The sequence below is a fragment of the Drosophila subobscura genome, chromosome U (assembly GCF_008121235.1).
Source record: "Drosophila subobscura isolate 14011-0131.10 chromosome U, UCBerk_Dsub_1.0, whole genome shotgun sequence".
Lineage (NCBI taxonomy): Eukaryota > Metazoa > Arthropoda > Insecta > Diptera > Drosophilidae > Drosophila > Drosophila subobscura.
Genome location: NC_048534.1, coordinates 12,500,095 through 12,525,380, shown reverse-complemented (window position 1 = coordinate 12,525,380; position 25,286 = coordinate 12,500,095). Strand labels below are relative to the sequence as shown.

The 25,286-nt window shown below is 45.1% G+C and overlaps 3 protein-coding genes across 3 annotated transcripts; 2 read left to right on the top strand and 1 right to left on the bottom strand.

The window, feature by feature from the left end:
* Positions 1-397: 397 nt before the first annotated feature.
* LOC117901226 (N-acetyllactosaminide beta-1,3-N-acetylglucosaminyltransferase 4-like) lies at positions 398-1,105 on the top strand. The gene has a single exon (XM_034811897.1). The coding sequence runs from the start codon at positions 398-400 to the stop codon at positions 1,103-1,105; it is 708 nt and encodes a 235-aa protein (XP_034667788.1).
* A 3,670-nt stretch (positions 1,106-4,775) lies between these two features.
* On the top strand, positions 4,776-5,702 carry LOC117900587. The gene is made up of 5 exons (XM_034810997.1): positions 4,776-4,882; positions 4,944-5,157; positions 5,209-5,290; positions 5,356-5,469; positions 5,520-5,702. The coding sequence occupies exons 1-5, from the start codon at positions 4,863-4,865 to the stop codon at positions 5,666-5,668; spliced, it is 579 nt and encodes a 192-aa protein (XP_034666888.1). The 5' UTR covers positions 4,776-4,862; the 3' UTR covers positions 5,669-5,702.
* A 10,400-nt stretch (positions 5,703-16,102) lies between these two features.
* On the bottom strand, positions 16,103-19,756 carry LOC117901763 (carnitine O-acetyltransferase). Its single transcript, XM_034812651.1, has 4 exons — positions 19,615-19,756; positions 17,574-19,556; positions 17,072-17,523; positions 16,103-17,015 (listed from the first exon to the last, which is right to left on the bottom strand). Exons 1-4 carry the CDS (start codon positions 19,651-19,653, stop codon positions 16,169-16,171), a joined length of 3,321 nt encoding a protein of 1,106 aa, XP_034668542.1. The 5' UTR covers positions 19,654-19,756; the 3' UTR covers positions 16,103-16,168.
* Between the last annotated feature and the right edge of the window lie 5,530 nt (positions 19,757-25,286).

Below are 25,286 nucleotides of genomic sequence, written 5' to 3'. Positions count from 1 at the left end.
ACACCTCGTTCTCGGCATCAGCGATGGCTAACGTTGGAGGTTTTTCGATGGCACACATATCAGTTTCAGGCAACGGCAGCACCCATCATGAGAGCACCATCAAAAATGTCAAAAACTTATTAGAAACCAAAGAAAATCCAAGAAAAACTTACGCAAGCAGGAAAAATCACTCAGAGCTGTGGCTGTGCCTTGTGTAAGTAAATTTAATGACAGTAGCAGCTTACAAGAACCAAGTGCTGCCCCCGAAATACTTGTCCATCCTGTGCTTACAATTACCCTCTACGAGCCTGGCCATCTCAAGAAAGGGATTGATTACCAGCGGATATGCAGGGACGGGGGAATATTTGTAAAGCTGCTCATTCTGATCACCTCAGCCCAGCTCCACTTTATGGAGAGAATGTCCATCCGACAGACCTGGATGCACTTTGCAAGCAGGCGAGATGTGGGCATGGCCTTTGTCCTTGGACGCGCAGAGGATTGGAAACTAAACAAGGCTCTCAATGAGGAGAGTTATTTGTATGGCGATATGATACGTGGACACTTCATAGACTCGTACTTAAATCTCACTCTAAAGACAATATCGTTGCTGGAATGGGTAGATGCGCACTGCCCTCATGCGAAGTACATCCTAAAGACCGACGACGATATGTTCATCAATGTTCCTAGACTGCTCGAATTCATAGACGGCCACAGCGATAAGCGAACCATTTATGGTCGCGTGGTGGAGGGGCAGCAGCCTGAACGAAACTCTATGCCAGATCATCAATTTGAGGGCTTAGAGTTCCCAAAGTATGCCACCGGAGGAGCATACCTCCTCACCAGAGACATTGTACAAGAGCTTTACATGCAATCGCTTAGTTCTTCTTACTTTCCACAGGAGGATATCTTTATCACGGGCATAATGGCCGAGAGATTGAATATTAGCAGGGTGCACGCTGCAAAATTTCGCAATGTTCGCATCGCATTATTACCGTGCAGCGTCCGCAACGCGATTAGCATCCACGAAATCCAGCCACACGAACAATACGAGCTTTGGAGGCTACTTCTGACCCCTGCTATCAAGTGTAAGAAAGTTTGGCAAGACGCAGACGCAGAGAATGCCTAAAATGTGTATGTTCATTCAATTATTAATCCAAATACATAAATGTCTACCTTCGTTTGCTACCTAGAATTCCACACTTTAAACTCCACACCCGCCAGCCAAAACTAATATAATATTCTAAATAAATTATGTTGGACACTTTGGCGGAATGGGAGTCCTTTCCATACATACAGCATGATGCTGAACATGCTTTGCACATATCGCTGACAACATTTTAGGCTTGTTTGTCAGTCAGTTCTTCCTCTGCCACTGCGCCTAACGATGCTCCCAGAGCTTGGCCATAAATTCAAAAGAGAATCCGGCAAATAAACACCAATTCCCGGGCAGCAAGACCCAACACAGAATGGAACTGCCAACAATATCGCACCGCGACACGAGACGCTGCGATCCAACTGTCCAGATATGTCAACAATGTCGCTGTTAAGCGCCAGAGTCCAGGCGGTTGTCCGTGGAACGACACCAGCTTCCGCTCTCAAAATAAAAGAAACATTTTTTTTCAATGCATGACACATATGTATGAAAAAAAGAAATAACTGAAAAGTTAACGCTTCAATGCTGGACTAGTTGGCAAAAGGTGCGAGAACATGCAAAAAATTGATTCAGCAGTTGATGAATGTCAAAATTGCAACATAAAATCTGATTGTACAGCACACGAAACATGCGGGGATTAATCACTCAAACCAAATGGTTTTAATAAAACGATATTTAAACACAAAAGCCAATTTAAACAGTTGAATCTGTTTGAAAGCATTTAACCCAACTGTAATTGAATTGGCAAGAGAATGCTGCGAGTAAACGTGTAAATTTGTGCAGAAAAAATCTCAATTAAACTTTGGCATCAATTGATAGGAAACTGTTGCTGTGTTTTATTTGTTGCTTAATCAAACTGATAAACTTTCAAACATAAAGAACAGATAGTTAAAAGGAAGGTAAATATGTATGTAAAATTTCACACTGATGCTTGGACCCAAAACCCAAACATTTGGCATGGAAGTATATAAATCATTTCAGGGACTTTGACTGACAATTAACACGTGACTCATCCAGCTGAAGGGAATGAATGCATTGTCCAGTGTTTGAGCTGATGCAAATTTGTTTGGATTCATATTTTTGCAACTTTATTTTAGTTTTAATTGCGCGCACGCAATAATTTTCCTTGATGGGGCATCAACGTCAAGGCGAATCACTTGCCAACGCTCCATCCATCATAAAGTGCCAGTGGCAGTGCTCAGTGCTCAGAGAGCAGGTGGCAGGGGGCAGACTCTTTGATTATGAGCGCGTGCGCACAATCATCCAGTACCAGGGAGCAGTACCAATACCCAGTACCCAGTACCAGCAACAGAACCACTCAGAGACAGAGTCACCCTAAGCCCGTTGATTATCATGCACAGAGCGCATCGACCATAAAAACGATTCTGCGATTCTCGCCTGACTGTCTCTCTGTTGGCCAAATGGCGTCTTGGGCCTTGTTTTGCATGCTGCGCTCGTTAAGAACGCCATGGAGAACAATGCAGCCAGCAGTAGCATCAGCCGGGGGATAGCGTGGTTACCCAACCTGGTGTCCAGTAATGGGCTTAGCCCAAGTTAAATCCCCTCCACCCCAAAACTGCTGCGGCTTTTAATGACGTCTCGCACAAAATAAGAATTGAGTCAAAGCCGCGGCCTGCATATTGATTTGGCTTGGATTGACTACGACAAACCCTCCTCGTTTCTGCCTCTCCTCTGGCAGACCATCATGCCACATGCCATAAAGCCAAGACTGCGCCAGACGTTTGACTCTCCTCATCACAATGCAATCCAATCACAGTCCCAGTCCCAGTCCCATGCTAGCCAACAACTCTTATATAAATATTCATTTGAATTCTCATTTCAATGAGCAACAGGTGCCTGCCGCCTGCTTATAACCCAAGCCAAGACCAGTAGCCGCCAAGTTGCTGGAGATCAAAGCAATCTCAACTGAACCTTGATGGTCAAAAGAGTTAATCTTTTAGTCAATTTAGTAATCATTGTGGTTACGTTTGGTTAAAGAAAATGCAAGTGGAATGGAGCAAACTTCAAGCTGCTGGAATTGAATTACATTTGAACTTAATTTATTAAACTTACATTTCGATGGCAGAAAAGAAATTTGTTTTGTATTTGTTAATTTTGTAGTTCCCAAAACAAAAGATGTTTTCGGATTGGGTTTGAAATCTCTAAACCTGTTGATTAAAGATATAATTGCCAATTTTCAAGGCTGTTTCTTTGTGTTGACAAATATTTGAGGCCGTCTACGCATTAGCTTTGTTTCTTTAATTCTCCTCAGAACCTAATTTTAATTGTTTAAAACTCTTGTACGTCACTCTTCCTAATCAAAGTTTACCATCCCTATTTTATAAGTTCCACAAAAAGAAAGAAAGAAATTTATTGTATTGTATGCAAATAATTAAATATTTTCACATGTGTTCCATGAATGGTTCTTCACCTCTAAAGCTAGCCAAAGAAACCGAACAAAAGTGCGACCAAATACGAGCATGTACGTAAAACTTGGATTTCTCTTTCTTGAGCTCTGTCATAATTCTCTTTGAACTCTTTACACATCTCTTTCGTAGCCGTGCCTCTCTTTTGTCTAGCTCTTAGCCGCAAGCTCTACAGAAGAGCGACGGACCGAGAAACGTAACCCGAAGAGTTCCAGCAAAAACAGAAACCAATTTAATTTGTTTGTTTTACTAATCAGCGGCACGTACTCGCACGCTTTTTTTTGCCTCAAAGTCTTTAGTGTGGTCTTTAGTCGAATTCTGTTCGCAATATTGTTGGTCTGTTGGTCGGTTGGTTGGTCGGTCGGTGTCTGGTCTGGGCTGCCGTTTGGTTAAACAGCCCACGTTTAAACATGGCTCAGAGCGTGCTAATCAAGTAGCTCCAAAAGCAAAATTACGCGACCGACTGAGCAAAAGGCAGGCAGTGAGCAGGCCAGCATTGGATCTGCTCTGGCTTTGTCTGGTTATTTGGATTGGCTTTACTTTATATTTTTTGGTCGTCAAGTTGAAGTTGGTTTTGGCTTTGGTTTTGGTTTTGGTTTGGTTTTGGTTTCCGACCGAGCCCGGGCTGGGCCGCCTCTTGGGTACGCTTTGATGGCTTCTAGGTGAAGGTCATTGTGTGACTGAAATGTTAATTTTGACAGGCAGTCAGTCGCACATACTCGCACATACTTACATATATGGCCAGAGTGCTTGGGCAATTTCGGTTTTATGACACTCGCTAAGGTTCTATACAGAAAATAAGCGAACATACGTAAGCCAGTATTTATGTGGGCTTAGGCGGCTGTCCAACGCATGTTGACTCGAAATCCAGTTTGGTTTCGATGAGATTCTCAAAATGCAGACTCGCACATTCCATCAAAAATTATGTATTTCGATTAGAAGTCGTTAACAAGTTTAGTTTAAATGCCTGTGGAGAGGTATTAAATTATATTGAAGGCCTTAATATTAACAAATTGGTTAAACATAAAGCTAATTGAGCGGTTAAGTAATGGAAAACTTGAAGAATTAAAGTGAAGCGAGGTTTATTACTGGTAACTAAGAAATGGCTGGATATCGTAGGAATAATAAGTTTGGAAATGAAAGAATTCGTTGTAGTTCACCCCATAAATGCAATTGGATACAGCAGATCCCCAGAAAATAGTGTGTCAAATGCTAAACATAATCATACCAGTTAAAGATCAAAAGCCATAACAAATCCCAGTTCGAGATGAGCTCATAACCGAGACAGCCCTTCAGCAAAGAACATGCTAATGTATCCGGAAATGTAAGTTGAAATATACCCAACCAGATACTCAGCAGCAGATACTCACGAAACGTTTTTTTAGCACATTATTGGTACTGGCTTGCCTGGGATTTGGTTCATTTCATGTGGTGAACGGTCACGTTGAGGGCGAAGAACATGGCTCACCGAATTCCGCCTATATAAGAAAGTACAATCAGATGAAGGATATGGTACACAATGAAATATTACCCATGCTAAAGGTGGTCGAGTGTCCAAAATTGTTGCGCAGAGACATTGCATTGATCGACTCCAAAAAGGTAAGAATTTGTTCCACTTAAAATTGCAGCTTTACTTTATCCTAATTTAAGCTAAATGGAAACTGGTTTTTGACTGCCCTAACACCGCCCCTTGGACAGGCTCGGCGCGAAGACAGGGACAAGTGCATCAAAGGTAATAATCGTTAAAATATTCCTTGATACAATTGGACATAACCTGACTCCCATTATGTTTAATAGAAACTTTGCCCCGAATAGTTGCCCGATCCGCTATGGAAGAGCATGTCATTTCTACGGATAACGACAAGTTTTTAGTTATTTACAGATGCGAGAAGGATGACGATTCATTTTTGAGTGAGTATTAACGCTGGAAAATGCCTTCTTATATCCTGAATCTGTTGCAGTGGTCTTTCGGACCCATACACGAAATAAGAAACCCACTGTTGTCACCTTTAAAAGGGCTTTGGAGATCCTGAGGGTCAACAACATATCCGAAAGTGTGGTGGTGCGTGTTAAAGAAGATCGGGCAACCTGCACAAACTTCTCTGAATAAACAATTCAAAAGTAATAAAGGAAAACTGAAAGCAGAGAAAATGTTTAGTAAAACCAATGACACTGATTTGGTATAACACTTGGCGTTGATTTCTGTGGTGTATCAGCCCCAGGCAACAGACAGACTCCCACGATGAGGATGATGATGACGATGATGATGATGCAAATGTGAAACATATTTAGAGACAAGTCTCTGTGCTTGCTTTCAACGCTCAGGGGATGGTGTACTCGTATAATGAGCTGCAGCCTCACGAATCAGAGTCGAGGATGGAGCTGTGTGCCGCATCTAATGGTCTTGTTCGTACGATGGCTAGGAGCTGGCTTGGCTGCTGCTGCAACTTTGCTTTTGCTGATGCGGCACACTCCAAAGCCATAAAAGGGCATTAGCCTCGTGAGCACACTGTAGCTGGATGGAATGGGGATGTGCGCTCGCTTTGGAAAATTGAATAAAGTGGCAGAGGAGCAGCGAGAGCAGAGGGAGCAGAGGAGCAGAGAGAGAGAGAGAGAATGGAAGAAGCAGAGCTGTGGAAGAGGGATTGAAGCAACGAAGCGAAGTGAAGTGGTCGATGGTGGGTAGTCAAGTCATTTAGGGGTTGCCAACAGCATCGACGCGTTGGGTCTATGCACAGCGTTTTTATGGCCTGCCAACTGTGGTGAGACAGTCTCTGCAGCAAGTATGTTAACAGTATGTTCAATGTGAATACTAAAAAATGGATACTTAAAAGTTCGATCTTTACTTTGGAGCTGCACCTGCGGCTGAGTTTAATCGACTGTGGCCCAGGCGTAGACTTATTTGAATAACCGTTCCACCGCAGGCAACAACACGTCGTTGATGCCATGCATGTTTAGGCTGACTCAGCTTGGAATCAATAAGAAACCCGCTTTTGATTGGGGGTTGGGGGGCATTCCCCCAACTAGTGCAAATCCCAGAAAGAGAAAGAACTCTCGCCGATCGCGGTGAGCTATGTATAAAAACGAGGAACATCTAATTGAAAACTGCAGTTTCCCGCAGCTAACTGAACATCATGGAGAGTTACTTTCTTATAATTCTGCTGTGCGGTTTGGTGTCTGCCGTGTTGGCAGTGCCTCATCCACCAGAGCCCGTGCTGGAGCCCGTTAACCAGCAACTGGAGGAGGACGACAACAGTGCAGAGCAGTACATGAATGCCATGGAGGAACGTGCCAAGGTCTGGTGGGAGTCCATTGCTGGAATTGATTATTCCAGCGAAGTGTATGATGAGACGACTTCTCCAGAAGATTACTTGTTGCCTGATGATAAGGATGTGACTCAACACTTGACAACAAGATGATGAAATAATTATAATATGATTTTAATACAATTCTAATACAATTTTAGTATACAAAACAGACAAAAGTAGTAATTCTGAAATACTCAAAGCTTATGTATGTAAATTATTTCCAACATATGTATAAAAACTTAGCTAAACATTCTTGCCATTCTTACTCTACACTGAGAGTATTGGCAGCTAGTCCAAGCGCTTAAGTCCGACACTCACTTAAGTTATCAATTAACTGCGTGTCTACATACATATATGTAGGCTCGGAGCTTGCCGTGGATTTTCCCAGACCAAAGATTCCTGATAATTACGTACATATATTTACATGTATATGTAATGTCAATCATTGAGCTTTGCTGATAGCCCAGAGACAAGGCTATAAAAGCCCAGCACTGTGGCTGACAACTGACATTCAGTCAAGTGTTGCCCGAGCTAAGAGCGGAAAATGCAATCGATTCTGGGACTACTGATGCTCTGTGTGGCAATCTATTCGGTGGTCGCTGCACCGGACACATATCAGCACATCGGAGGACGACGAGGCCTAGGTGATAGCGATGAGAGCTTTGAGAACTTGAAATGGGGCGAAAGTGCGCACAGTGCCGACACCGATGCGATCCTGAAGCGACTTGAAGCATTTGAAAACATTGGCAATGGCAGAGCCATCGACTTTAATGGCAGGGACTCCAGTAGTGGTTCCAACTCAGACTCGGATTCTCCCCCCACGAGCTTCCAGCTCATGCAATTCTGATTTTGTTTCCCTACAAACATGGCTTTTGAAATATAATTATATTCATGATGCGGAAATCGAAACTGTTTTCATTTTTGTCAAGTTATGTAGAACTGGTTTCGTCTTAAGATTCGTTTTCAGTAATTAACACAGAACTCTGAATTCTGGGCTTGACCATCGCATAAATATGCTAATTTATGTCTCAAACGCTGGACTTGTTCCTCCTTTTTTATTGTTCAACGTTTTAGCATAAATTGTTGTATTTAGCTGATAATTGAATTCAGTGAAAGTAATGGTTTCTCTGCGAGTTTCACTCTCTCTCTCTCTCTCTATTCAAACTAAATGATGACGTCAGTTCAGATCAAACAGCAAATGGGTCAAGGTTGTCGGTGAATTGATTCACTTTGGGATGGGTAAACGTCTAAAAATATATTTACAAACTTGGATGATGAGTTATAGTTTTAGTTATTAATTATAAGAGTTACGTCTATACTCGTTTATCGTGTAAAAATGCTGTTTACTTTTACAAAGCCTATTATGAATTTAATAAATTTATTAAGTATTATTTAAGTCTAAAAATTCAATAAATTTATAAAGCAAATTAATAAGACTGCAAACGGGTTTTACAGAGGGGTTGAATTTATTTCCAACACACTTACATCATCTGCATACACGTGTTAAACCATAGAAAATATATTAGAATATTTTGTATCACTTTAAATTGGTTTGCTGAACTATAAAATGATAGTCCTGTTCCTGTACCCTCAAAACAAAACATTACATGATTTGTAAACAAATTTAATTGAATTTCCCACACCTCAACCATCCTACCCATTCCCTCAAAAACGTCCACATACACCCAGACAAAAAAGGCATGAGAATTGAATAGATTAAATTTAGATTTGCATATACATACATACATATGTACATATGTACGTATATTTTTACATAAATATGCACTGCATTTTGATATTATTATAAGAATGTTTGATTTAAGTATAGTAAATAAAATACATTTAAATGGAATATATTTCATATTCAAATTTGAAAACCGAATATTGAATTGAATATTCTGCGCATTTTTTCTCTGAGTGGAAGCGACAATCTCAATCTACGACAAATCAATCAAAAAACAAACAAAATGTTGCCTCATTTCCAGCGAATGGAACAATTAATTACGTGTATTTCAATGGCAATTACTATGCAAATTCACCTGCCTCACACACTCACACCCACACACACATGCACAGTATACAATTACACAATTTGAAGTTTATATTCTGACTTAAATTTAAATGGTTTTACCGTTTGCTAATTATTTGCCCGCAGACAACATATGGTAAACCAACGTGGAGTTGTAAATAATTAAAGCCGCACAATTGTGCAATTGCGGACATTGTCAGGAGGCGGCAGCCAAGAGGATTGTTCACGGGCATTTAAATTTCAATTAAATACATTTCCCCATTAAATTTCACTTTTCTTTTGCGGGGGATGTGCGCGCGCTTATGTTGGGCCTTTAAATATTATCATGATTTTAATTAAGGATTAAACCCCTCCCCCCAACAAACAAACAAGCAAACAATCAACGAAGAGGAAGCTACATTTTACAAAGGGGAAAAATCATGGAAAACCCCAGCGACAACGCGTTTGCCAGCCATCAAATGAAATGTGTTAATAAAAACGTTGGCAAAGTCGTGGGGAATATGTGTGAGAGTGCGTCAAATAATTGGAAAAGTATGTTAGCTGCTGGCTACGAACACTCTGCTCAGTGTCACACCACAGTTGCCCTTTGAACCCCATACCCAGACCCAGACACTGTCTTAGTCTTCTTCCTCGACTACGCATACGCAATGTGAACCGCCATCAGAGCCTCAATAGACACAATAAGCAGAAGCACAGATATGGGGAGTCTGGCGGAGATAACCCCACAGAGAATGTGGAGATACAGTGGGTCGTAAAACAGGAGGAATTGAAAGAAATAAACGCTACTTAACACTCAAAATATGAACTGATGACAGCGGCAGCTCTTGGAGCAGCAGCAACAATCATCTGCAAGAAGCACAAACAGCCAGAGACAGTGGAATCTCAAAGTAAACCAAGAGTCAGAATCGAAGGCACGAGTCACCAAGACAAGTCCGAGCTGGAGCTGAGGCATTCCCCTGGAGGGACCACGCGCTGAAGGCGGGGCAGAACTTAAAGCTGATTTAGAATCCGATTCGGTTTCCTCCTCGGCAGTGGAGAGACAACAACGGAAGCGTTTTACGCAGCCAACTGATTAAATTTATTTATTATGTCACTGAATCTCTTTCGGTGTCCGTCCATCCTCTCGTACTCTTGGCTGGCGGATGGCGCATGGCGAATGGCTGATGGCACCACTGCCCCACTCAGCCATGAGCCAAAGGGAGAGCACACTTTATGGTCTGTTCTTACTCTTAAGTCATAATGACAGAGCAATCGTTGGCATTAAGCCCCCTGTTCTGGCAGTTCTCTCCCCTCTTCTGAGTTCTTATCGCTGCCCATCAATGGATGGCAAATTGAATTTGGTGCCCTGCTTATCAGCTGAGCCCCAGATTCCATCCTCAGCAATTTCATTCTTTTGTTTAGCAATCGGAGGAAGAGTCGCTGAATGTCGCTTATCTGTCCTATCCGAAATCCGTGCAAACGATATCAGATATCGCGGCTCTTGTGCCAAATATTTCACAGATAACAAAAGTGGAACTGTGACCAAGGAGGAGCAGACACGACACCCAACCCAGCCCAATCCAATTCAATCCCATACCAATCCCATCCCAGAGAGAACTCAAGTACGTGCTTCTTTCCAAGCGCAATGCTCAGAGGGAACTTTCCCCTGTACAGGGCCAAACTGCAGTCCATTTACAGTCGAACAACGCTTCAAGTCTCTTCGGGTTACGTGTGTTGTTTGGGCTGCTCTTCATTGTACTTCGTGTGTCATAGAGCGATAAAAATTAGCTCGTCTTGGGTCATCGCAAGTGTTGGAGTTTGCCGAAACGAAAGCTCTTCGGATAGCCAGAAATTGAAGGCTTAAAGAGAGAGTGTGTTACGACTAGTTAAATTATTCTGCAGGGGGTTATGTGTGGGGTTACATCAGCGGCTGGTTCAAAGAGGGTTTGAGTTCTTTGTCACGTGTCCATGGCATTAACCCTGCAGGGCCTTTACCACTGCTTTCTGGCCACAATTAATTACCACATTTGGTTAAAAATTAACGTTTTTGTTGCTGTTAAATTCTGCATTTACCTGTTTTTCCTCTTTTGCATTTGCGCCCCCAGACAATTAACATTGTTGCTGTTGTTGCTGCTTCTCTGCGCTTAACAAATGCAAAAATAATTATAATTAATGCAGAGTTTTTGGCCTTGAACTTGCATAACCTGCTGTCGATTCTCCGCTCTTTCTCTCGTACCTCTCCGCCAGTCTCTCTCCCCCCTCCGATTCACGTAATTACTTTGCCGTATTTCTGCTTTTTGGCCAGGCCAACAAAAATCGTCATCATCTCTCACTGTGGGTGAGGTGGTCCCACCAAACGAATTCGCATTCATATTTGTTTAGCCAAATGGCAGAAATATTTTTCAGCATTTAAATATTCGTTCAGCTTCGTTGAGCGGCGCCAAAATGCAACTGCAAAAACGAAACAAACCGAAAGATAGATGGAAAATTCAAACAATTTAAATCCATCTAACTCATTACCTTTTTGTCGCTGTCGCTGTGTCTGCCGCTGTCTCTGCCTCTGTCCCACTGTTTTGGTCAAGTTCAAGGTGAACATTCAACTAAAAACTTGGCAATTTCTGTGGAAACATCCACAGAGGCAAGCCATATACGATCTCTCACTTATTACTCACCTTTGGCCGGGTCCCTCCGAACAGAACTTGGTCGGCGATCGAGTGAATATTAGCCTGACTCAGGGAAAGAAAGATATGGGCAGCGAGTGAGAGAGAGAAAGATCATTCAAGTGCAGCCGAACGCCCACGGGGCTGCAGGGGAGATCAGTCACATCAGTCGTTGTCTTAGTCGCTAATTAAAAAGTCAGTCGAGTCAGACTGGCAGTTGGGGGGAATTGGCAGCGGTAGTTGTTAGGTGACGAGTCGAATCGAGTGGTCGAGTGCCAGCAGAAGTCTTCTCCCAAATCAGATCATCATTCCATCATCAGACATCAGAGTTCTGCTCCCCCCACTGCCACCCATCCGCTGGACGACTGACCCACTTGCCTCATGAATGCGGCGCCTTCTTCTTCGGCCGCGGGGGCAAAGAGTCAACCCTCCGCACTGTCCCTTCCTCCTCCATTAGCTGCTCGGTTCTTATGCAACATTTGCACATGCAGTTCGTTCTCTCGCTTCTCGCTTCTCGATTCTCAGTTGTGTGCTCTTTTGCCGTTTGCAATTTTATTGCTAAATTAAGTAATTGGTCCAAGAAGCAGCAACTGCAGAGCTCCTCCATCGTGCCCACTCCTCTCTGGATGCCCTGCATTCGCTGTGGATTCTTGCAATCTAAACGTTGCTCCGCCTGTGTTTGCATTTGTATCTGTATTTGTGTATCTATTATAACGTTGTCGGCCGCGCACAATGGGAGAGGCATGAGAGGCGTGCTCTGTGTTGTTTTCTTTCCTCTGCATTCCCTTCTGTCCCCACGTTTACATTTCATTTCGAATGTATCGTGCAGATGCGGTTTGGACACTGAAAACGGGGGAATGGAAGGGCGGCGCCGAATGCAGGCCGCGGAAAACCAAAATAATGCAAAAAATGAAAACGAAAATGAAGTCAAAGAAGCCACGGCATCGCCATAGCCACAGTAGAAGTATCTTTGTGTATCTGGGTGTGTGTGTGTGTGTGTGTATGTGTGAGTATCTGTTTGCTTGCGCAATTTTGCAGATACTAGAGAGGAAATTGTCTGGGCTTCTGGGCACTTGCATTCTGAAGATTCTTCTGGGGCAACGCTCGCTCGTTCCACTCCACCGAAAAAAAAACAAGGAAAAAAGTATATTTGCCGAACAAAAGTCAAAGAAAACTGAAACTTTTTATGGATTCCGAATGGCCAGACATGAAATGGCATTACGAATTAATAAATAAAAAAATCCGAGGAGGAGAGGCCATAAAATGAAGCAGCAGGCAAAAGCAGATGAAACGAAATTCCAAGGTCGTCGGCAAAAGAACATTTGTTGTTGTCTTTTTCTTCTTTTCTGTTAGCGTGTTTATGAAGATTTTTGACTCGCATCAAAGAAGAAGATTCGGGGCTGCTCCTCAGTTTGTTTAAAGAAGAATTAGTCGGTCGATCGGGGAGTGGAACTGGAATGAACGAGATCGGGCGGGGAGGCAACTTGGAAGGGAAGATTTGACTGAATGGAGGAGTAGTCAGTCGTCTCTCGCTCAGGTAATGCGACAAATGAAAGAAAAAGGCACCGCACCGCCAGTTTAATTTCAATGCTAATTAAAGAGTTGCCCAGACGGAGAATTGAATTCGATTCCAGCCTCAGGCTCCAACTTGGGCTCAAGTTTAGGTATATGTACATATGTATGTCTCTCTGTATATAATATATTTATCTGAATCTGAATTTATGTGCACGGCTTTCTTTGAATTGCGCAGCGGCAAAAGCTTTGCCTTGCTTTTGGGGATTGAAATTGGGACTGGGATTGGCAGTGTCCGAGTCTTTGGTGCCGATTCCACCGCTGACCTTGACCCCAATGATATCAGAAGCCAATAAAGACAGAACGAACACCCGCTCCTTGGGTTTCTATAAAAAGCACACAAACGAAACATCAGTTAAGACTAATTGAGTTTGGCTAAAATTGGTCAAAATGCGCAGCGGCAGCAGCAGAACCACCACCAGAACAGAACGCAACTACAAACAAGAGGCACAGGGGCACAAGACAAGAGCATCCACTCCACAGAGCCAGTGCCAGACCCAACAGAATCAAAGCAAGCCAATCCAATCCAATCCCAGCCGAGACGAGACGAGACAAAATGCCAGCAAATCCATCAACGACAACAACTGGCGACGATGACTGCTGCAAAAGTTCACCTCTGGCCCCTCGTACCTCCATTTATCTGCCTGCCTGCCTGCCTGCCAGCCAGCCAGCCACCTACAGGTGACATCATCAGCCATCGGCAGCATCGACAATTACTTGGAATACAAACACGAGTAAAGATCTGCGAGGCTCAAACTGCAGCAGCATGGAGCATGGAGCATGACAAGGCACCAAATGCTTCCAAATCGAAATCGAAAGCCAACAAACAAACAAACAGATAAACAGAGAAACAGAGAAACAGAGAAACAGACAAACGGAAAGCCAGTGAAACGGAGAATGTCTGAGAGAGTCGTTGAATCGAATTCGTTGTCCAAGTGGCCGCGCATCGATCGATGCTGCAGGGGCACCATAAATGGCTTTAAGGCTTTGCTTTGCCTCGCGATTACTCATTCGCCATGTGGCTGCAGTTTTCATTTTATTCTACATGTCTGCAGTTTAGTAAAGAGAGGGAGAAGTTACTGGGACCCCTATTAAGAGGCTCTTCTGGAGTTGACAACTGCCAAGATCGATTACTTCATCCACTAGCAAATTGTCTAAGAAACCATTGGAGCACACACCAACATTTGATATAATTAAAGGTGTTTGTTTTCTGTATCTCTATCTCTGATCATTAGCATTCAAAGTGCTGGCAAAGTGTGGATCTCCACTTTATGAATACCGAAAGAGACGACTGCTCTGTGATTAATGAGCGTGTGAGGGAGGGAGCTGCTCTGTGGCCCATGGTTTGCTCCTCTACGTTCACTTAATTGGTTAATTAATTTGTATAAATTTGTGTAAATATTAAGTCATTTAAATGGCATCCAAGTGACGCAGTCCCTGCCCCTTTCAAGAGATATCTCTTTCGTATGTGGTATGGCAACCAGTAATTAGGTTTCGGCACTTTTGTTAGCCTTTTGTTTGGCTCTTTTTCCATTGGTTGTCAGTTGATTTTCTTTTGTTTGAAATCATGTGGGGGGCAGTGGCAGTCCCTTCTCCCCTTGGGCTGCGCACTCTGCGGAGTCAGCCGCCACTCAAGTGGGCAATTAGTGTTGACATTCATTAGCTGCGATTAAAATGAGATCAGATTATGGCCAGCAACGATGACGAGCTGCACGTGAGACCACGCCTCGGACACAGATCCCCAACTCCGTGTGAATCACACTTTTCGACTGATGTGAACAGAGTGAAGCAGAGCGTCCAGTATCCCAATTAGAAGGCCGCCAAATTATGGCTAATGATGCCAGAGGAATAAGTCACAAATTCCTGGAATGATTCGTTCTGCTAGCTGCCGCATTACGCAAGCTGCAGCACATCCAAATTCAGTTGCATTTGCGAATCCATCTGTTGCCTCTGTTGCTTTCGGCTATTCGCGGCATGCATTCAGCACCCCCCTTGCCCCGAGTCCAAACTGCATCTGCACGATACATGCGAAATGGAAAGCGGAGGAAAGAAAACAACACAGAGCACGCCTCTCATGCCTCTCCCATTGTGCGCGCCGCCTCGCGATGCACAGATGCAGATACCCCGCGGCCGACAACGTTCTAATAGATACACAAATACAGATACAAATGCAAACACAAGCGGAGCAACGTTTAGATTGCAAGAATCCACAGCGAATGCAGGGCATCCAGAGAGGAGTGGGCACGATGGAGGAGCTCTGCAGTTGCTGCTTCTTGGACCAATTACTTAATTTAGCAATAAAATTGCAAACGGCAAAAGAGCACACAACTGAGAATCGAGAAGCGAGAAGCGAGAGAACGAAGAACGAACTGCATCTGCAAATGTTGCATAAGAACCGAGCAGCTAATGGAGGAGGAAGGGACAGTGCGGAGGGTTGACTCTTTGCCCCCGCGGCCGAAGAAGAAGGCGCCGCATTCATGAGGCAAGTGGGTCAGTCGTCCAGCGGATGGGTGGCAGTGGGGGGAGCAGAACTCTGATGTCTGATGATGGAATGATGATCTGATTTGTTAGAATTCTTCATCTTCGATTGAGTTTGTCTCTCTCCCTAAATCTCTCTTTCCTTATATGTCGTATGATAAATTAATGCATCTGACTCGACTGCCTTATTAATTAGCAAGTGGCTGATCTCTCTCCACGATCCCCTGTGGGCGTTCAGCTGATCGGGCTGTACTTGAGTGATCTCTTTCACTGTCTCTCGCTCTCTCCATCTCTTACTGTTCCTGAGTCAGGCTAATATTCTCTCGATCGGCCAGCAAAGTTCTTGCGACGATCGTGTGGTGTCGGCCCGGGCCGGTGCCAGAGGTGAGCGTGTCTCGTGCATGAGTAATACGTTTTGTTTTAGCTTTTAAGCCCGGCCCTGACCCTGACCCGAGCCCGCTTAAATTGGCTCTCGGCTAATGCATACACCGAATACTCATTCTCGTCTGTGCCAGAAATAAAGTGAAAGATTGCGAAAGTGTATTTGCCTTGAGGGGGATGTGGGAACATTCAATATGATGGCTCTACTTGGTTGGTCTTTCGTCTGCGCATTTGCAGACATTTTCGCCCACTCGATCACCGCCCGTCTGGATGATCAGTCTGCGCATCGTATTCAAGGCCTTCTCTATAGCTTTTCCATAGAGCACTGGATCGGTTTCCTTGTTGGAGCCCCATGCCGAGATGGAGAATATCATGTCCTTGCTGCGTGGATTGTAGCAGCAGCCATAGCCATTGGCGATCAGTGGCCCGTACGCCATGAAGGATTCATATCTGCTGGGCACCTGGGAGCTGAACACCTGGAAGCTGACCGACTTGACGAACCCCTTCGACTGAAAGAACTTGGGCATCGGGAGACCATTCTCCTTGGCCATTTGCTGCAGCCCCAACAGATGTCGATCAACGCCACGTCCCTGCAGAGCGAGTTTGGTCAGCTCCTGGTGGGAGTCCACTGCGGTGCGGAGAGCCAACAAACGCCTGTTATTGGTGCCCGGCCAGCAGGTCATGGATTTGACAAAGGCACTGGACTCCCTCGAGGTGGAGCGTACGGTCTCCGTGCGTCCCTCCTCGAACATGAGCAGGTGTGCCGACTCGTACTGGGCCGGCATCTCCCCGTGCAGATTGTAGTAGGCCAACTGCAGGGCCATCTGTATGTAGCTGTCCGCATTCAAACCCTGCGCCTTGATGAACTCTTTCCCGTGACACTCGTACTTGAAGACGTGCAACTGCAGCCTGCTGCAGATTTTGTCAATATTCCGCTTTGCCTCGCACAGGTACAGATCCGTGCATTGGTTGAGTGGATCAAAGCAGAGTACGGTGGCTGCCTGCAGCTTGGAATTGCTGCAGCATTCACAGCCATAATTTGGTTGAGTTCTGAAAAGTGGAAATGCAGAAGATTAGCCCTGTAGCTTGATGCTTTTAAGACTTACATTTTCCCCTGCACATAGTCCATGAGCATGGCCAGTGGCTGGCAGTCGGCGGGTGCATGCTCGTAGCAGAAGCCGGCCATGCCATTCGGATTGACAATCAGCTGGATCGTCTTGTCCATCCAGCGATTGGCGCTGTTCTGATGGCCGCCGCCGCCATGGAGGAGCTGTGCAGCAAGCACGGCACTGGCGCCATGTTCGGGCACCTCCACGCGGTCATCCAGGCAGACGATGAAGAGCGACTGCTCGATGGCGTGGACAATCGACTCGTTGTTGCCCTCAGAGCCGCAGAGATAAGTGTACGCCTCGCCCCAGTTGTCGCGATTGTCGTGGGTGAGCAGGCCAATGGGCTCGCCCCTCTCCATGGGACAGTGCAGAATGCTGCCCAGTTGGTCAGCCACATTGTGGACATGAGCAATCTTGCAGTCCGCACCATAAACGGGAAGCTTGAAGAACTGCGAAAGGGATTTAGTATTTAGAATTACAGGGTAAGACATTTGCTTACATTATTTCTATGGATCACCACCACATACTGCGACTCTGGATACTGTTCGATGGTATCGCAGAAGCGTCCCGGCTTGCGTACCGTGCCAAAGATCTTCCTGAACTGACTGTTGTCCAGATCGTGGCAGCACATCTTCACCACGGGTATGCCATTGTTGTCCACCAGCTCCTTGAACTCGCACATCCCATAGATCACCTTGGCCGTGTACAGCATGTAGTCCCGATTAGTTTCAAATTTCTGCATGGGCAGGGTCAGGCAGGGACTCGAGAAGATGGTAACCGGCGCTCTGTAGCCCAGGTAGGCGGCATTTGTCCACCGTGGAGTCAGCCAATTGGTGCTGTACTTGGCCACATCCTCCAGCAGCTTCTGCAGCTGCGCACCCTCGCCATCCTGGAACTCGATGGTTAGCTTATATTCCTCCGGGAATTCTTCGGGCTTCAGGAGCGGCTGTATGCTGCACAGATATCGCTGAATGGTGTCCTTCAGCGGCACCACCGGCTGGCAGAGTAGCTGCGATGTATTTGCCTCGCAGTGGCACTGATCGCCTCCGGCTTGGGTGGACTGGCTGGGCGAGGGTTTCACGAAAGGCGGCGGTGGTGGTGGTGGCGGCTTTGGAGGAGTTTTTGCTTTGGGTTCTGGTGGAGGAGCTGGTGGAGCCGTGACTTTCGGCTGGACATTTGCTGCTGTGGCCATTTTTTTGCTGACTGTCGGAGAAGAGGCTGGCTTTCCGGCTGGACTGGCTGGTCCTGTGCCTGAGGACTTTCCCGCGGGCCTGGCTGGCCCTTTGGCTGAAGGTTTGCCTCCCGAACTCGCTCCTTCTTTGGGAGCGGGCTTTCCTCCAGCTGTGGGTCTTGCTTTGGATGAGGATTTGCTTTGTCCCTCTTTGGGGGTGGGTTTAGCTTGTCCCTCTTTGGCAGAGGGTTTGCCTCCAGAGCTGGGTCCCTTTTTGGGTGATGCCTTGCCTCGAGAACGAGTTCCTTCTTTGCGTGAGGACGTACCCGCATAGCAGCCTCCTCTAGGTGGCTTTTTATCACCGAGACGATTCCTTTCCATAAATGCCAGCATGCACGGGTTTGGAACTTCCTTTGGCTTCTCTTTCTTTACTTTCGGGGACGATTCCTTCTTGGGGGGACCCTTCGGTTTCTTCTCTTCATCTTTTGGTTTTGGAGGTTTTTCACAGGGACTGGGGGAAGTGGGCATTGCGGATTTGTACTGTGTGATTGCTGGCTTTGTAGCTGCAGGGGTAGGCATTGCTGGAGGTATTTTTCTGGCTGGCGGAGGCGGTGGTGGTGGAGGGGGCTTGGATGATGATGGTTCAGCTCTAACTGGGGGTGCCTGAGACGTTGCTTTATTTACAGGTACTCCAGGAGGCGGTGGCGGTGGCGGTGGAGGAATTGCAGATGATTTGGGTGATGCATCTTTGGTGGGAGCAGTTTTGCTTGGAGCTACTTTGGGTGCAGTGGCTTGTGGTGCAGAATCCTTGGGGGCAGTAGGTTTGGGTGCTGCATCTTTAGGGACAGTGGCTTTTGGGGCCAAATCTTTTGTTGCTGCATCTTTGGGCTTTTTCTTTTCCTTGCGAGGTTCCTTTTTGGGACACGGCAGCTTCTCCTCAGTCTTTTTACACTCTTTGTTCATTGGCGGTGACGTAGATTGTCGAAACGGAGCTGCCTTCTTGCCTGGTGGGGGATCCTTCGAACACGGTGGCTCGCTTTCAGTTGGTTTGCAAAACGAGGGCGGTCTCTCCTTGGGCGGATCTTTAGCGGGACCCTTGCACTTGCCAGACGCTCTTCTCACACTGCAGATTGTTGAGATTAGGTCTGGGTTGTGGACAGGTCTCGCCTTCCAGCTGAACGGTCTATGGGATGCTGGTATCTTGATACTCTGCTCCGATTTGGACTGAAGTGTCTTTCTGGCCGACTCGTAGAGGCATTTGTGTGGCAGCATGATCTTGTTTTGGCTATAGAAACGTTGGTAATTTCTGAACTACTTAAGAGGATTCCAGCATTAGCTACTTTCGGTGGCAGGTTCTTTTGAATCTTACCAAATTTAGATATCTTTCACCATTCAACAAGGCTCGCATGCTGCTGAATGTCCAACACTGAAATTTTGATTCGTCGGCGGGCCAAAAGAAATTCGAATTTTGAATTTGAAATTTTAACTCAAAGCATTTTATACAAAAACATTTAGACATTATTTTAAAAGGTGCTCTGTAGAGAGGAAGGTTAATTGGAAAGCTCTTTGGTTTTTTTGATTTCAAAATTGATTGAATTAATATAAAGTCCATTCCATTTCTTGCTAAAAAGAATTTTTATCAGTGTTCCTCATCAGGGTTCACGCCTTCGATTATCTTGTTTACACTTTGCAGAACTCCCATGCGAGCAATTGCTTGTTCAAGCTTCCATAACACAACTGTTCTGAAGAGCATCGTGAACCATCCTTTTCAGATTCCCATTGTGTGCAACTCTCTTTCGATACATCTCTGTCTCTGTCTCTCTCTCTATTAATCCAACCAGCTTGCTTCAGAGCAACACGCTCGCATGATGTTCTCTCCGTCTCCCTTTTGATCTGTTCTTGAACATCATCGCTCTCTCTCTCTCTCTCAAACAGCTATTAGACAAAAAGTGGACAAGACGGTTCGTGCATGGCGATGGTATAAGCAGTGGACAATAACAAACGGTAAAGTGCAAAGAAAACAACGAAAGGGAACACTGCAAGCAATTTCGAAGTGCATAACCAAATACACTGCAAACAAAATTAAGTTGGAAGTCAAAGCGACTCCATACTTAAACTTATCTAATATATGTAATTTAAGAAATTAAATAGAAAGTTTCGGTCCTAGTGCATTAAATTTCCATATCTCTGGATAGGAAGAATCGTGTTCCACAGCCGAAATTGGAGCAAATCGAACAGATTTGCTTCGCTCCCCAAGTCTGGCGTCGCTTCATTACGAGTACCTTGCAGAACTGTGCCGGAGCCCATGCAGCGATTATGATATTGAGTTGCGTGGTGTGGCGTGGTGGCGGCTCTCATCGGACTCCACAAATTGTGAGCAGGGAACAACAGTGGGTGTGGAGGAATCTGGCGGGGAAGGCCATTGGGCAAATATTAACAAAATCAACAGCTCTGGGGGCCTCGGCTTGATTGCTTTGCCAAGTGAAGTAGCCATATTATGATTATTGCGAACTCCATGTGTGACGCAAGTGACGGCGAAGCTGGGCCTCTCACAGAGCGAAAAATGCAATAATTGCATATTGACCCATTTTCTCAACAATGCGTCGCGAAGGGCGATATGAAGGAGGAGGGGCTCAGTCCGTGCTGCGGTTGCCTCTGCCACTGCCACTGCTGCTGTAGCTGCTTCTACTGTTTGTCGATTGGGTTACGCATGCGTGAGCGTTGCCTTCATTTAATTAGGCGGCGACACCTGCGCGGACACGCAGACACACGGACGGAGACGGAGCCCAGAGCCCGAGACGGAACTGAAGTCGAAGCTGCAGTCGCCATCAATCAGCGAACGGGGCAAACAAGGCGGCAAGTGAGGCGTGAAAACGGCGAACAAAACAGCGCCAAAAGTGAAGTAAGAGATTCCGAACAAATAAGCAAATACCCTTTCTAATTTTTCCGTTTTAGTGTATCAACTTTTTAATAGAAAGAATCCTCGAAGTCGTTTTGTCTTTGCTGCCATTATCTATCACGCACTTCGCTGTCATCTCATCATTGCAGAGAGAGGCGTGAAAAACGGCGAAGTTTTTGTTCCATGATTAGAAAATTAATTAAAAAATTCTATGGTCTGAGTAGGCAACTAAAATGAATATACCCTCCCACAAGAGAGGGTAAGATTGCAGCGCAGAAAACAAAATGAAAATGAAAACGCAGCAAAGAGAGCTGGAGCCGCTGCATAAATGAAAAATGAGAATCGAGAGGCGTACGGAGATGCAGCCCGACCGGAGGCAGAGACATGGAGCTGTGGTAGTTGCAGCGACAGAGGCAGCGGCAGGGGCACTCCAGGGGCGTGTTTAAGCTCATTTGACAATGAAGTGCTTTGAGCCTGACGGCGACTGCGTTTGGGCGCGTTTTTATTATTTGCCTGCCCCACTTTGCGTACAGCGGCGATAATTGACGCCACGGTGGCTGCAACTGCAGCAGAGGCAGCAAAAACAGAGCCACCACCAACAACCACAGCAACAAAAGCAACACAAAGGGAAAGCTAGCCTTGTGGTGCGAAGCTTTTGATACTCTTTAATAGATGCGTATATACAGATATGTTTGTGGACACAACTAGCATTTTGTTTTAGATCAAATAAAATATTTATTTCACAAAAATAGCCGAGAAGATCGAATTTTCTAGGATCAAAGGCTCGAAATGTTTCCTTCGTTGCTCTCAAACATTTATTCAACATCATTATACCCTCTAAAAGTGTATAAACTCCAAACCTCCTGATGGCCCACAATTTGGACTGCACTTTATTAAAGTAAAGTACCCATCCGAATGAACCCCCAGCCCAGTCGCAGCCACAGGCCTGGCCCATACCCCAAGTGCGTCGCGTGCTTGCGTGAGTGTTTTTCACTTGAGGCCATCATCATCATCGACATCTGCAGCAGCGGCAGCAGCAGTGGCAGTGGCTGCAACAGCAGCAGCGGCTTGGGTGATGCATTTTGCATTTGTCAGGTGTTATGCAATATTGGTTGGAGCTATGTCAATGGGGAGGTTCTCAGACAAACTGAGTTGGCAATGATCCAAATGAGTGGAGCCAGTGCTGGGGAGTGGCTGAAAAGGCAGAATTAATGAGGGTTTTATTCCCAAAACTCACAATGGTTCTTCCAATTGGGAGAGGATTATTATCTGACAAAATAACCATTAGTCGTAGGATATATGGAATTAACGAATTGAAGCAAGTCAGGTTTAATGTTAGATTTAATTGCAGTGTCCAAAAATAGCCACAATTTTCGGGAATATTTTACATTATCGTAGGAGTTTCTGGTAGGATTTTGGTCTCTCAGAGTAGGAGCTTATTCTTGAAACACATAATTGACTGCTTTAAGGTAATGGCCAAGTTTGGTTGCTAGTGAAAAATGAAAATATATTCTTAACCCACAATCCCCACTCGACTGAGCTACACGTTTTTCCCATTCAGATGTCTAGGGGAAAGAATGAAATTGGTTGATGAGAGATTTTCAATCCGAGACCTCCCACGTCCATCCATTTGGCATCATTACTCAATCCAGAGCTTTGTGGAAATTCCTCAGTACAATAGAAAGGAAAATGTTTGTGCTGCATGGCAATTTTTGTTGTTTTTATTTTGGCTTATTGTTGGCTTTTCTCTGGCATTGAGTAAATGCGAATTTCCTGTGCATTGTGTTGGATTTGTCTGTTGGCCAAGCAAATGATCTGCTGCCAGCATTCCCCCCTGGAAAAAAAACATGCTGACCTCAGAGAGCATTGCCAGAGTTGCAATTAGTAGAAAAGTAATTTTCGTTTTTGTTTCTTTAGTATTGTTTCAGTTGCGGTTTCTGTATTTCCATTTTTCGAATCTCTGCTCAGCGATGCTGAAATAAAAAGTATTCTAACACCCTTTGTTCTGTTAAACATTCATAGGTACATCTACATATACATATTTACACATATACATATGTACATATGTATGTATGTATGGTCTTTTGGCGCATGATTAATGCCCTGCATTGAGTCATGTCTGAGGAGCGTGCGGAGCCATTCCTCATTCCCGAAAGCAATTGAACTTGTGAGTGCTTTAAACCAATAAATACCATTTCAAAGCTCTGGTCAGGTTTCGTTGATAACACGCCGAGCGGCGTCAACAACCCAACCACCGATCCAACCAGCCAATGAAAACAGCACCACATTCATCGCGGAATGGACAGCGAATTGGTCACACGTGTAAACATGAGACGTGGATTAGAACAAGACCAAGAGCTGTCCAACGTCTGTCCCAGTCCAATGAGCTAATTTTTATCGCTCTGTGACACACGAAGTACAATAAAGAACAGCCCAAACAAGACACGTAACCCGAAGAGACTTGAAGCGTTGTTCGACTCTAAATGGACTGCAGTTTGGCCCTGTACAGGGGAAAGTTCCCTGTAAGTATTTCGCTTGGAAAGAAGCACGTACTTGAGTTCTCTCTGGGATGGGATTGAATTGGATTGGGTTGGGTGTCGTGTCTGCTCCTCCTTGGTCACAGTTCCACTTTTGTTCTCTGTGAAATATTTGGCACAAGAGCCGCGATATCTGATATCGTTTGCACGGATTTCGGATACGACAGATAAGCGACATTCAGCGACTCTTCCTCCGATTGCTAAACAAAAGAATGGAATTGCTGAGGATGGAATCTGGGGCTCAGCTGATAAGCAGGGCACCAAATTCAATTTGCCATCCATTGATGGGCAGCGATAAGAACTCAGAAGAGGGGAGAGAACTACCAGAACAGGGGACTTAATGCCAACGATTGCTCTGTCATTATGACTTAAGAGTAAGAACAGACCATAAAGTGTGCTCTCCCTTTGGCTCATGGCTGAGTGGGGCAGTGGTGCCATCAGCCATTCGCCATGCGCCATCCGCCAGCCAAGAGTACGAGAGGATGGACGGACACCGAAAGAGATTCAGTGACATAATAAATAAATTTAATCAGTTGGCTGCGTAAAACGCTTCCGTTGTTGTCTCTCCACTGCCGAGGAGGAAACCGAATCGGATTCTAAATCAGCTTTAAGTTCTGCCCCGCCTTCAGCGCGTGGTCCCTCCAGGGGAATGCCTCAGCTCCAGCTCGGACTTATCTTGGTGACTCGTGCCTTCGATTCTGACTCTGCATCTTCCTCTGCTTCATACTGTTTGTTCCTCTGACTCTTGGTTTACTTTGAGATTCCGTCGTCTCTGACTATCTCTGCTTCTTATAGATGATTGTTGCTGCTGCTCCAAGAGCTGCCTCTGTCATCAGTTCATATTTGGAGCGTTTGGTTTTAATTTCTTTCAATTTCGCCCTTTTTACGACCATTACCACAGTGGGGTTATCTCACCCCGACTCTACTTCCCTCTCTCGCTGTCATTGTCTGCCTATGTTCTCTGTTCCATTTGGAATCCATACAATAAAGCCTTGTCTGCAGGCTCTATTGCGTATGCGTAATCAGGGACTTAGACTCAAAGGTTAACTGTGGGTAACAAGAGGAATTTTCAATTATTCTCAGCTTCTCGTGTTACTTTCTCGGGTTTCTCTGCATGAGCTGGCGCTTTTTTATGTTTGGTTTGGTTTGCTTCTGTGTGTTGTGCGTATTTTTGAAAGCAATTTCATTTTCATTCATCGATTCCATTGACCCAATTCTAGGCGGGACTGGGGGTACCCAATTGACGATTCTAGTCTTGAGCGATAATTAACTTTTACTTTCAGGCGACGCGTTCGCTTCATTTCATTTCGCTTTTTATTTTAATTCGTTTCGTTTCGTTTGATTTTGTTTGGATTGGGTTTGGGTTTGTGTTGGTGGCTGGCAGACAAGTCCATTAAGCATTCACACAATTTATGCAAATCAGTAGAAGTTGAAATTAATTCTAAATAAATTCAACGCGAAATGCTGTAGAGGCTGCGTTGTCTATGGCTGTGTGTGTGTTGTCGTGAGGCACTTGATTAATTAGCATATTTATGCGATTTATGCGAGGCGCCTCTTCATTTCAATATCAAATTCACGTCGAACCGGAGAGTCTTTTGCCTGCCT

Bases quoted from the DNA above. Each gene is read 5' to 3' on its own strand.
- LOC117901763 (XM_034812651.1), bottom strand. From the start codon at position 19,653: ATGCGAGCCTTGTTGAATGGTGAAAGATATCTAAATTTG. The intron at 17,524-17,573 runs GTAAGCAAATGT...TCCCTTTCGCAG, and splicing joins TGGTGATCCATAGAAATAAT to TTCTTCAAGCTTCCCGTTTA. The intron at 17,016-17,071 runs GTAAGTCTTAAA...TCCACTTTTCAG, and splicing joins GACTATGTGCAGGGGAAAAT to AACTCAACCAAATTATGGCT.
- LOC117900587 (XM_034810997.1), top strand. From the start codon at position 4,863: ATGCTAATGTATCCGGAAAT. The intron at 4,883-4,943 runs GTAAGTTGAAAT...ACGTTTTTTTAG, and splicing joins ATGCTAATGTATCCGGAAAT to CACATTATTGGTACTGGCTT. The intron at 5,158-5,208 runs GTAAGAATTTGT...TCCTAATTTAAG, and splicing joins CATTGATCGACTCCAAAAAG to CTAAATGGAAACTGGTTTTT.
- LOC117901226 (XM_034811897.1), top strand. From the start codon at position 398: ATGTCCATCCGACAGACCTGGATGCACTTTGCAAGCAGGCGAGATGTG.